Source organism: Hippopotamus amphibius, chromosome 9, assembly GCF_030028045.1.
Source record: "Hippopotamus amphibius kiboko isolate mHipAmp2 chromosome 9, mHipAmp2.hap2, whole genome shotgun sequence".
In the NCBI taxonomy this organism is placed as follows: Eukaryota; Metazoa; Chordata; class Mammalia; order Artiodactyla; family Hippopotamidae; genus Hippopotamus; species Hippopotamus amphibius.
The window spans coordinates 32,163,682-32,175,927 of NC_080194.1; the positions used below are offsets into that span (position 1 = coordinate 32,163,682).

The 12,246-nt window shown below is 48.2% G+C and overlaps 1 protein-coding gene across 3 annotated transcripts in view; it reads right to left on the reverse strand.

Annotated features, from left to right (window-relative positions):
- The window catches only part of MICAL2 (microtubule associated monooxygenase, calponin and LIM domain containing 2), a 231,070-nt gene that overhangs the window by 122,326 nt on the left and 96,498 nt on the right, over nt 1-12,246 (reverse strand). For all 3 annotated transcript variants that reach the window (XM_057695680.1, XM_057695679.1, XM_057695678.1), the window contains exons 7-9: nt 8,744-8,899; nt 5,700-5,800; nt 1,157-1,414 (exon numbers count right to left, since the gene is read on the reverse strand). In XM_057695680.1, coding sequence (XP_057551663.1) covers nt 1,157-1,414; nt 5,700-5,800; nt 8,744-8,899 — 515 coding nt within the window. The remainder of the gene's footprint in view (nt 1-1,156; nt 1,415-5,699; nt 5,801-8,743; nt 8,900-12,246) is intronic.

The window sequence follows — 12,246 nt, forward strand, 5'->3', positions numbered from 1 at the left end:
TTCTAGGTGATTCCAGTGATTCCCAGCCGGCCATCCCATTCTACCCAGCACTCGATGTTTGCCAGGCCTGTTCGAGGCCCTGGGGGGACAGAGAGGTGAAAGGCGGTCCACTGGGATTCACCACAAACACAAATAGCTGTAGCACAAAGTCATAGGCAAGGGTGCTATGACATGGGAACAGCAAAACTGCTTTGAGGGCTCAAAAGGGCAGAGGCAAAATTCCCGCCCCGAGGGAGGGAGATGGAAATCAAGGAATGCTTCCAGAAAGAGCTGCACTTGCGCTGATTTTGAAGAATGGATAGGATTCCAATCTTGATCCACTCAACAGTGTGGGCAACGGCTTGGTGGTGGGAAGATGACGGAGCCCGATGGAAGGACAGCCCTCCTGGCTTGGCTGCAGCAGGGAGCACGGGAGAAGAGGACCGAGAGAAAGCTGGGAGGGAGGACTGGGACTAAGCAGAGGGGGTGCTGAGTGCTTAAGCAAGGAGCTGAGGTTAGAGTCCACACACAGTGGTGAGCAAGCATTGATTCACCAAGCTAAGTTTGAACTAAACTGTTCCATGTACACCCAAAGCATGGTTTGAAATTTGACGCTAACTTGGGATAAATACATCAACATTTTTTGGTCAGTGCTTACATTAAGATAAAAATTTATCCCTTCTGAAAGCATTCATTTAATCTAAGAATCCTAGCCTCTGCAGATTTTTACGGGAAGAATTTTGAGCAGGGAGGCCATGAACTTTGGGGCCCACACTCCTTTCTTGCTCCTATATGAACTCTGTGCTGAGAGGTCACAGAGATCCACCCACAGGAGGAAGAAGCCTCAGCCCCGCTGTGGATCTACACGCTCTGGGAAGGATGGCCCGTGAAGTCCAGACCAGGGCAGCTTAATTTTGTATGTCAACCGAGAAGTCAGCCCAGAAAAGCCCAGAGGGGCAAGAGAAAGTGTTCCTGCCTGTACACAGGCAGAATTGACTCCTCTGAACATTGTCAAAGGGCAGGCTCTGAGGCCAGGACAGGCTTAGAAAGGTCCTGCCAATTGGCTGGGAGCCTGTCCTTCCCTTGGGCTGCAGGAGAGCAGATGCTGCAAGTTAGAATAGCAATGTGGGGATCTGTCTTCCAGCAGGAATGAGGGGGTTCTAAATGCAGGCGGTACCTCAAGCAAGCTGTCGCCCACCAGGGCCACGAGCAGCTGGTGTGACTGTCGCTCGCGCACCAGGGCTGCATTCTCGGAGGCGTACATGGAGGTGAAGTCAAACATGGCCACGTCGGGTTGTCCGTAATGGTTCATGGCAAAGTCTAAAGATGGCAGCTGGTAATTGGTGGCGAAGTCTGCAGCTTCACGTGCGTAGGAAAGCAGGTTGTCCTGGTTCACGTTTTCTGCACACAACAGCATCTCTGTGTCAATATAGTCCTGGGGGAAAGAACAAGAGCACAGTGTAGCAATCTGCCCCTCAAAAGGGCAAGGAGTCATACCTACTTCTTTGCACAAGGACTTGGAATGGATTCGCAGAGAGGTTAATCAAAACAGAAATAGAAATCGGGGCCAAGGGAATAAAGAGGAACCGAATCAGCCATCTGTGAACGTTAACAGAGTTATGATTAAGCATCGAATTTGGCTTTGAGCTTCCTGGCATCCAAGGCAAAAGGGAAATGTGATATATTACAGGGCTTTCCTTATCAGAAAGAAGGAAGCATAGAAATTCCTAGGGGAGGCAATTTTTTCCTGGCACTGAATTCTAAAAGAACTCTCTGACATAGGAATTTCGACAGAGAACATTGTGTTGTAATGAACAGGGTACTCAATAATGGTCCTGCAGCAAATATAGAAACATGTTTCACATGGCTGGTGCTTGTGATAACTTTCAATTAAATTGAAATTAAAAGACAAAAGAGTAAGTGAGTAAGGGTGATTTCATAATGGACGAAGCTAAGCTAATGTGTCCCAGAAATGCTGCGGCTAGTGGTCAAACAAGTCCATAAAAGAAACGGGTAACTGGCATAACTCTCACACTTTCTCTCCATGATCAGATACTCTTTTTCCCAACGGGCTGAGGGCTCCTCAGGGCCCTGCTTTGCTCTTACAGTGTTAGTTGTTCACCTTGCCTGCCGGGAGATGGAGAACTCTGAGCACAAAGGACCAGGATAGCCACCTTGGAGGGACCCTGGCAATGAACTACAGGATGTTTCCCAGAGTCAGATCTGCTCACTGTGTGAATACAGAATCTAAAAGACTATCTTTCCCAAAAGTGGACAGAGAAGATGCACATCCCTTGGGGCAGGGGGCAGGGACTAGTGTGTAAGACAAACACGGGCCTTGGGTCCGTGATATCAACAGGTCAAATTCCATCTCTGTTTATTGATTGCATAAACTTGAGTGAGTTATTGAACTTTTCTGGGTGTCTGTATTCTCACTTGTAAAATCTGAATTTGTAAAATGAGACTAACAAAATCTACTGCTCTACTCCCTAGAACCATGTGAGGACCAAATGAGACCATGTACGTGACTCCCTAGCCCAATGCCTAGGAATTGGGATGTTCCCAATGATTGGGAATTCCTGTCCCCGTAAATCACGACGGCACAAACGGCACCATGTGGTGAAGTGCATCCTGGACCCATCGAGGGCACCAGCAAGAGCATGTACAAAGGTCTTGGAAGGCATTTACAAAGGCCTCAACTACAAACAGTGACTTGCTGTGGCAGTTTTCCCAACAGCCACAACTTCCCCCAAATCCTAACATCTCCACATCTAAACCACGTCAACTAAATAGAACCCAGGGCTGGCCCAAGAGCCCTTTATCAGGTCATGGCATCCAGGCTGGCGCTCCTGTTATTCGCTTTCCTTTCTCATATCTATTCTAATATCACATGATCATTCACCTCCCCGAAGGTATGGAAGAGTGAATGGAGAGACCTCAAAAATACCCTCTTCAAAGCATGCCAAAGGCACCCCTGCGGAGGACCGGGTGATGTATGAATGTGGGCCTTGTATGATGAAGGTGGCACCTGATGCTGAGGCCACACACAGGACTGTGGGGACCTGGCCCAGGGGCAGACACCCTAGCTGTGCTGGGATGACAGCCACCAGCCCAGGGCTGTTGGGAGGAGCCAAGGGGCCTTACAGGGCAGGAGGTCCCAGGTGAGTGGCTGGATGGCAGAACAGACTTGTAGGGAACAGGTGAGAACAAGGATGAGAGAGAAAAAGTGGGAACGGGGCTGTAATAAAGTGGGCAGAGCTGAGGAAGGAAGATAAAGGCAGGGGGTGATTGTGGACCTCATTCAGCACAGGCCTGGGGAACTGACGGGAGGCTGGGTCCTAGATGGAGGTGGGGAAGGAGAGAGGGAAGCGGCAAACATCAGAGAAGGGTGGGGAATCCAACAGGAAGAACGGTCACCCCAAGTGTAAATCTGGAAAGAGGCTGCAGACCAGAAGAGAAGGTCAGACAATGCCCGTTCACTGCTTCAAGCGAGGGTGGACTCGGCACCGGGAGATCAGCTGTGACGTGTATCCATCCACCTCACACACCTGGCAACCAAGCTCCCTCCTACTGAGGTAAGACCAAGCCTGTGCGTGCACGGACCAGCAGAGGCAGGGGCCGAGAGGGACGGACACAGTTGGGAGCCTAGAGGCAGGTTTTCCTGAGGAGAAACTTTACTTTCCCTTCAGCAGTCATAGAAACAGGCCCAGAGATCAGCAGGAATAGATGGAGAAGCAGGTCAATCAGTCATTCACTCAACATCTTGTGTGTCTCGAGGAAGATGCTGACCTATACGGGGACAGGAAAACCTAGGACTTGCCATTCTTCTGGGAGCAAGGGAAGAATGGAAATTTAAGTAGCTCGGGGTAGATGGGCCAGCTCCCAGCTTGTGCAGATGCTACAGAGCTTGGCTGGACACTTGGAGACTCAAGCCAGGGCTCCTGAACCAAATGGTGTCCAGTTGTCCCATGTCCAGCCATGGCCTCTAATTTCTAGAGTTCATGTCTTATACCTAGAGGCCCCTCTGCACCAGCTCAGGTGGTGCTCTCAGATGCTCTGAGGGAGAAGGAAGGCCTTGATGAGGACAACTGAGGGCCTGGGAGCTGTTTCCAGCTCCTGCAGTAATTATGGGACCAGAGTGAGGAGTTCCCAGCCACTTGTGCTGTGACACAGAACCTGAGAGGGAGCGTGGAGGAGCTTTGACAATTGCCAAAACATCAAGTCGCCATGAGCAACACGCGGCCAGGACAAATACCCTGGGATGCCCCGGGGGGAACCTTAGCATCCCCGAAGGCCAGAGTACTCAGGCAGTGAAGTAGGAACCCCGAGTCAAACCTGGCCTGACTTTCCAGGGGTGGGATAACAAGAGCCTCCCTAGCCTCTCCTCTGCAAAGTTACCCTCCGTGGCTGCACCCTGGACCCCGAATATTCTTTCACTATCTGACACAGGCCTCCCAACAGGGGAGGTAACTTTGGGAGGGACACCTGGGGAGCAGAGGGAAAATGGGGACATGGCCTCACCTCCCCCAGACCAGGTCAGCAGCAGGGCACCAGATGTTGAAACCCACTGCTCGTACATCTGCTGATTGTGCAAAGCCAGCTCCATTCAGCCCCCGCCTCCGCCCCCCCCTAATTCCCAGCCTCCTGTCCAGCAACTCAGGCTCTCAGCAAAGCCCTGAGGTGAGGTAGAGGAGGCCCAGGGGAGGGCTGGGTTGCTAATGCTGCCCAGCCGACCGCCAGCACAAGCTGGCGAGAGGATGGGCACATTCGTCTCTGACAGGCAGCAGTGAATGGGCACCATGCTGCCTGGGCTACAAGCCGACACCCAGAGAGCAGGCTGGCCTCGGACTGCATGATCCTTCTCTTAAGGCTACAGCAGCAGCGGCGGCGGCACAGGGCCTCTGGAAGGGCTGAAACCCAACCAGAAAGCTGCCAGCACAGGGCCGGCCACTCCACGTGCTGTTTCCTTGCAGCTCTGCTCTCTATATAAGCATGAAGGTGCAAAGGCAGGAAGATGAGGCCAGAAAGCCAAGAGGACAAGAAAGCAAGTGTCCAAACCAGGCAGAGAAGTTATGGAGGGAATCTACAAACCTGCTACATGCCAAGCACTCTGTATACGTTTTAAAATTTATTCCTCTGAACAATCCTTTTAGATAGAAACTATTATTCCTCTCCTGCAGACGAGAAGACTGAGGTTCAAAGAAGGCAAATAGCTTAGTCACAGTCCTGAGTTAATATGTGGCAGAGACAAGATTCAACGTGAGTCTTCCTGACTGCCAAAGGGCTTTCCCCTCTACCGTGTCAAGGGGGCTACAGTGTGAAATTCGCAAGTGAAAATGCCTGCATCTCACTAGGACAAAGAGCCCCCATCTGCCTCCAAAGGACCTCCCAGAAAAGGATGCAGGGATAAATGAGATACTTGAAAGGAAAAGACTCAGCTGATCTCTCAGTGGTTAAGACCCCACACGAACACTTGGGTAAATCTGCACCCCGCCCCCAGCACAGCTCTCTGCAGAAACACCTCCACCCCTATTGTTCGTGTGGGCTCCTTCATCCAACACTCAGGCACCACCAAGGAGAAGCACACGATGGGTGGTGGTCCCTTCCTCTCCCCCTCCTTACTCAGTTTTTGGCAGGATGACATCTGCTTCCACACTCACTGAAGCTCCCAGCCCAGGTCACAAAGGGAAAGAAGACCATCACAGCCAAGAGATACGTACGTTAATGATGACACCTTTGTCAAGCAAGCTCTGCTTCTTGGCGGTCATGACAAAATAGTGGGTGCAGTCCTTGTAGTAAACAATGTTCTCAAGATCAATCCCTGAAAAGAGAAGGTTCGTGGACTCAGTATTACTTCCTCAGCATCTACTGTGTGTCAGGAGCCCTGCTTTGCCTCATTTTACGTCTCATTATTTACCTGCAGAATATTCATATTAGACAAGTTTTTAAGACATACAAGCCTGGCAAAGATAAGATCAAGGGCCAGAACTTACCCAAATCAACAAAGCTAGCTTTCAGAGTCCCACAAAGATGCTATTTCTTTTCGTTTCAAATTGAGACATAACTTTGTGTAAGTTTAAGGTGTACAACATGCTGATTTGATACATTTATATACTGCAATATGATTAAGCCACTATTGTTTTTACAACTCATAAAGCCCTTGGGGGCCGTGGACCAGTATTTCTAAGTCGCAGGTGAGTCCGTGCTGCAGGTCGGCACAGTGCTGTCCGTGGCTTGGCAGCTAAGTGGCAACAGAACCCTAGCCTGTCTGATTCCAAGTCCCATCCACCATTTCCTCCAAGTGACCAGAGATGCAAAGAGCTGTGTGAATCCTCCAAAGACTGCCAAGGGACATTTCTACCGTCCCTCTGCCATGTGTGAAAAGCCAGGTGCCCTGGTAGAACAACTCGATCAGGGGACTGGGTTGTATCTTTTTATACGTTCCACCAATTGCAAAACACTTTATAGACTGGGTTTCTGCATTTAAAACAAAGCCATAAGATCACAGTTTAGCTTAGTGTTTCTCAAAGCAGGATTCCCCAGCCAGCAGTAGCAGCATCACCTGAGAACCTATTAGAAATGCAAATAATCGGGGCCGACCATAGACCTACAGAATATGTGCCAGCAATCTGTGCTTGAACAGGCCTTACAGGTGATTCTGATTCATCTTCAAGTTTGAGAACCACTAGTTTAGTTTCTCTGGAGAGAAAGGAACAGACGCAAGGCAACTTATCAGCAGTTATCACAGAGGAGTGCTGGGTAACCATGGAAACCCCTTTATTGCTGTGAAATAGGAAACAGCCATGAATGCAGAGGGCCCCCCAGAGGATCAGAGGAAATTCATTGCTGTCACTCTTTGAGGGACATTGTTGTCGAACAATGGCCAAAGGTGACGACCACAGCAAAGTGTAAAGGAAGCTCATTGAAACATTTGGAAAAACACACTCAATCTCCTGTCATAATTTATATTTGGTAATTTATTTAAGCGTTTATTTTCTTGGTTTTTGAGGGGAAGGAAGTGCTGAAGAACTCTTAAATCATTCAAAAGGACATAATATGCTGGAAGGAAATACTTTTTTTTTTTTTTTAATAAAGTAATGCCACCGTGGTGACACTCAGAGGGTCCTGCAGTGGACACACATTGCTGTGGCCAGTGAGAGGCAGAGTCTGGCTCAATAACTAATCCCATTCCTAGAAAACTATCTTACGGAAATAATCCAACAGAAGCAGTTTTATCAGTGACAGTAAATAACCGAAAGGTTTAAATCAGAAGTCTGCAAACTTTTTCCGTAAAGGGCCAGAGAGTAAATATCTTGGGCTCTGTGGGCCATCCGGTCTGTGTCGCAAGCCCTCATGGCACCAAGGTAAACACACCGGCCTGGCTACGTTCTAATAAGCCTCTGTTTATGGACAATGAAAATTGAATTTCATAAATGTTCAATTTGCCCCCCAAACTTTTTTTTCTGCAGCCATTCAAAAAACATTAAAAAACATTGTTAGCTTGAAGGCAACACAAAAACACGTGGCAGGCCATGGTTTGCCAACCCCTGGTTTAGATGCCTCAGCAGTAAGGGACACCATATCTACCTCCTGAGCCATTCCGACAAACCTGACCATCAGGACTGGGCACAACGGATAATATTTCAAATGTGAAGCTGAATGAGAAAAGCGGAATAACAGTATTGACCCTGTGGTGAAAGCCCTAGCCATGTGAAAAGCCAAGATGCGGGTGGAAAACTACCGAAAAGGACTCCACGAGCACGAGGCCCACTCCTGTGCTAGGTGGTGCTGGGGGTTGATGACTTCTTTTTAGGACAAAACTTTTATTTAACATTGTTACACTGCCTTTTCAAGGAGAAATATACATTCAAAATCAGGTTAGAAAGGAAAAAACCTGAAATTTACTTAAATACATTTACTTACTTAATTTACTTAAGAGCAGGAGTTTCACCTCTCACCCCCCTCAGCCTGCTTTATTTTTTCTCCACTACCCTTGCAGACCACCTGACATGCTAGTCATGTATGTGATTATTGAAGCCCCTCCGCCACCATAGAATAGAAGCTCCAAGAGAGCCGTGTTGCTTGTTTTGCCCACTGCTCTCACACCCTTGAATTTGGCACTCAGTAGGTGTTCAATAAATATTTGTGGAGGAAAGGATTCATTCATTTACTCAAGTCCCACAGTTGAGGGACAACCAATGCCCCTGGGTGAGTGCTGTACCCTCCGCCCACCCCCCAACATCCCTTACCATCCCTGGGGGCAAGGACAGCTGGCACATTGATAAAGGCACTTATGCCTCTTCACGGACCACCCACAGGTTACTGGCTCCTCCTCAGAGCGCTCCCGGAACCCCACGTTGACATCGGGCAGAGAGTCACCAGCCTGCACTAGGATGGTTTACGTAGCCGTCCCTCCCCGGACAAGGAGCCACTATTGGGAGGGGATCAGATGAACCTGGACTTTGTATCCCGACACTGAGTGCGAGCATTCAATGGGCATTCAGTAAATGTCTCCAGAGTAAATAAATGTTTATCTATGTTCATGTACAACACCTAGACCTTTCCCTCAAGAATCCCTCTTGTCCCTGAAGAAATCCTGCCCATTATTAATCCTAAAGAGAAATCCCTGCTTCTACTTTATCAGCGTGAGTTTCCCAGTCCCAAGAGCTGGGAAAGCCGAGTGCCGCCACCCCCCAGCCCAACCCCTGTACATTATAAAGAAGCATGGACAATGGCCTGGTTTGGAGAAAGGTGAAGGTCCCACCTGTTTCTTCTTTAAGATCCTGAAAAAATTTCTGATTGAAGATGAAAGCCACGCCACTAATCTCTTCCACCTTGGCCTCAGCTGTGCTGTTTCTGTTTATGAAGTTGGCGGTGATGGCAATAGCCAGCTTCCCACGGAATTCTTTTCTTCTGAACCCTGCAGGAGGAGAGGGGGAAAAGTGGATCTTTCTTCTGGATTTGGTGTGAAAACTGGAAAAGATGACTGAGAAAGCTATTCTCAGCCCACAGGCCAGTGAAACTAGAATTTTGGATCTAGAAAACAGGGGCAGGCAGAAATGCTGAGGTTTGTGTCTGAGAAAGAAACTCATTGGAGGTCTTTCTAACTTAGTGGGACTGTTTCCTTTTCTAAAACCTATAGGACCCATTATCCTGGTTAGGCTTCCACAAATGAAACGCTAAAGTGTGCCTCTCCAATGGGCCATCACAGGGCTCATCCTTTAGAAGATGTGTTGGGCATTGCTGCAAGGTAGTCTCATGAAAGACCCACATGCACTTTAAACTTACACAATTAAAACTATTTTGTTAGCATTTTTCATGTTTTTTTTTTTCCCTTCAAAAAGTAGAATTATGAAACTGAATTCCTGTGGGACAGAGATTTTAACAAATTTTCTATCTCCAGTCCACAGTGACTGGACTTAGTACCACTCAATAAATAGATAACGAACAGATGGAATTCTAACTTGCTATTATTTCAGTTCAGTGATTAGTTGAGGTTGTTATAGTCTTCAATGGCATACGGTGAAATTGCTTTTTAATGGCCATAAGAATTCTCCACCCAATTACGATATAGGTTTTTTTTCCCTTCCTCCCATGCCGACAAGCAATTCCAGGAGAGCAGCTGGGTGTCCTACACGTCAGCTCAATTCTGACACTATCTACTCAGAGATGGCATCAGATCCCACAGGTGCAGGGCTCAGTCCCACCAGACCGCCCTCCACTTCAAATGCCAATCGCGAGCCCTGTTGTCACTTGTGCTTCTGGCTAACCAGCTATAGATTGTAGGTTCAAGGCCTCCCTCCTTGGGTTTGATTAATTTTCTAGAGTGGCTCTCAGAACTCAGGGAACATCTTACTTACTAAATAACTCGGGAACAGCCAGATGGAAGACATGCTTAGGGCCAGTTACAGGGAAAGGGCCTGCAGCTTTCACGCTGTCTCCAAATACACTACTTTCGGCAATTCTCCATTTATTCACCAACCTGGAAGCTCTCCACATCCTCTCCTCTGGTTTCTGCGGAGGCTTCATTACAGACGTGTGATTGATTACATCACTGGCCATTGGCGATTGAGCTCAATCTCCAGCCCTCTTCCCCTTCCAGGAGGCCAGGGGGTGGGACTGAAAGATCCAACCCTCTAATCACATGTTCAGCTCCCCTGGCAACCAGTCCCCTCCCTTTCTTAGGCGGTTTCTAAAACTCACTTCATTAACATAAGCTCGGTGTGGTGAAAAGGAGCTTGTTATGAATAACGAGACACCCATTTCACCTTTAGGGCTCTGAACTGATCTCAGGAACCACGGACAAGAGGCCAAATATCATAAAAAAGGCTTCTGTTTGCCCTTATCACTCAGGAAATTCCGTGGGTTTGGGTAGCTGTGCCAGAAAGGAGACAAAGACCAAATATATTTGCCTTATTATAAATCCCAGTATCACAGGCAGTTACACAGACGATCAGAAGCAGAGGGTCCCATTTCAATGGGCCACTTCCTCTTAATCCTTCTTTTCAGCATCTGTCTTTTCCTGTAGCCCTGAATTTCCCTGACACCCCAGGTACTGCGGTTTACTTTGCTTAACTCAAGGCATTTGTCTTGCTAGCAGACTAACCATTGTCTTCAGCACCTGTGGGAATTCCACTCACATTTGCTTACCATATACTCAAGCCTCATGGCAATTCCCAAACTTCTTTGTCAAAAATCCCTTGGCCAAACACCTTGGGTTTCTAGTCAATACTCTCTCATTTTGGTTCTTCATCAGATCTTTGTGGAAATGGTCAAAAATCGCCAGTAGTCTCTAGTATGTCTTAACTGGGGGTGATTTGCCCCCCAGAGGGCATTTGGCCAAGTGTGGAGATGGTTCTGGTTGCCACAACTGAGGGTGTGCTGGTGTCTAGTGGGTGGAGGCCAGGGATATCACTGAGCATCCTATAATGCATAGGACAGTCCCCACCACAATTGAGAACCCTGCTCTAGTCTGCTTCTGATACCACGCAGGGCCCTGTGGAGCTTATGGGCACAAAGCCTTTCTGTGCCCCCATTTCTTTGATTATAGGAAACAACTTCATTCAGCCTCCATGACCTTCCCTGAATTCCAATGGGCACATTCAAGCAGTTGTTCATTAGGGAAGGGAGGGGATGCCAGACCAGGGAGAAACAAGCTGTCAAAAGTAGCCTTGGGACAAGGTCCTGTTTCCCCATCAACAATACACACAACATCTTTGAGCTATTTTGCTGAAACCCCCTCCAGGTGGGAGAAGTTAATGATTAACAATGGTGTGCTGCCCACAAGCATGTAGACCCCAGACCAGCTGGACCTGAAGGCTGATGCTGCTGACTCCTTACCTCACCACCAACCCATCAGAAGAATGCAAGACTCTTCGGGCCTTGGTCCTTATCACATACTCCTGAGTATGAGCCCCGACTATAAGACCTCTCCCTATTCCCCATGGAGGGGGGCACAGTTCTTGAGGTGCTAGCCTACTGTGTTTCCCCCTTGCCTGGCAAAGTAATAAAGCTCTCCTTTTCTACTTCACCAAAAACTCTGTCTCCAAGATTTGATTCGGCACTGGTGTACAGAGAAGCTGAGCTTTCGGCTTCACTTACCTGGTCCTAAGTTGCTAAAATGGTTCTCCCCCTTCCTGCCCTTCTTTTCATGTTCACAAGATGTCAAACCATCCTCAAGCTGAGTGTGGATCCTGAATTTTTATATTCAGACTTACACTTTTCTCAAACCATCAGAATGGCCTCATAAACTAACAGTATAGCACTCAGGCTGGCAGCTTAAAATTTGTTTGTTCGATATCCATTATTAATTGCTTGGGGCGGGGGAATGGGTGTGGAAGTGAAGCGAGAGGAAAGGAGCAGCGGGTATATAGCAGGTGGGTAGGGCCTTGGCTAGGTGGACCACACATTCTGAGTTCTGTAAGATCAGCGCTAGTTCAGGGAGGGTGTTCTGTCCTCAGAGAAGGTGCCCTCCCTGGCAGACATCTGCAGCCTGCAGCCCTTGAGCAGGGCAAGCTTGAAAAGCAGATGTGTTCCCAACCCAAGAGATGCCATGTGGGACTACTTTGTCCTCAACCCAGTCTTAAATTAGTCCAGTTGGTGCAAATTAGTACAACCTGTGCACCAATTAACCTTGGGGCTGGGGTGGAGGTGATTGAAGGCATTTCTTCCTCTCTCAACCCGACTAGATTCTTCCCTTAAAAACATATTATGCTTCCAGATTTAGAGGTACAGAGGCATGGTTTTGTTCTCTGACAGTTTGGGAAA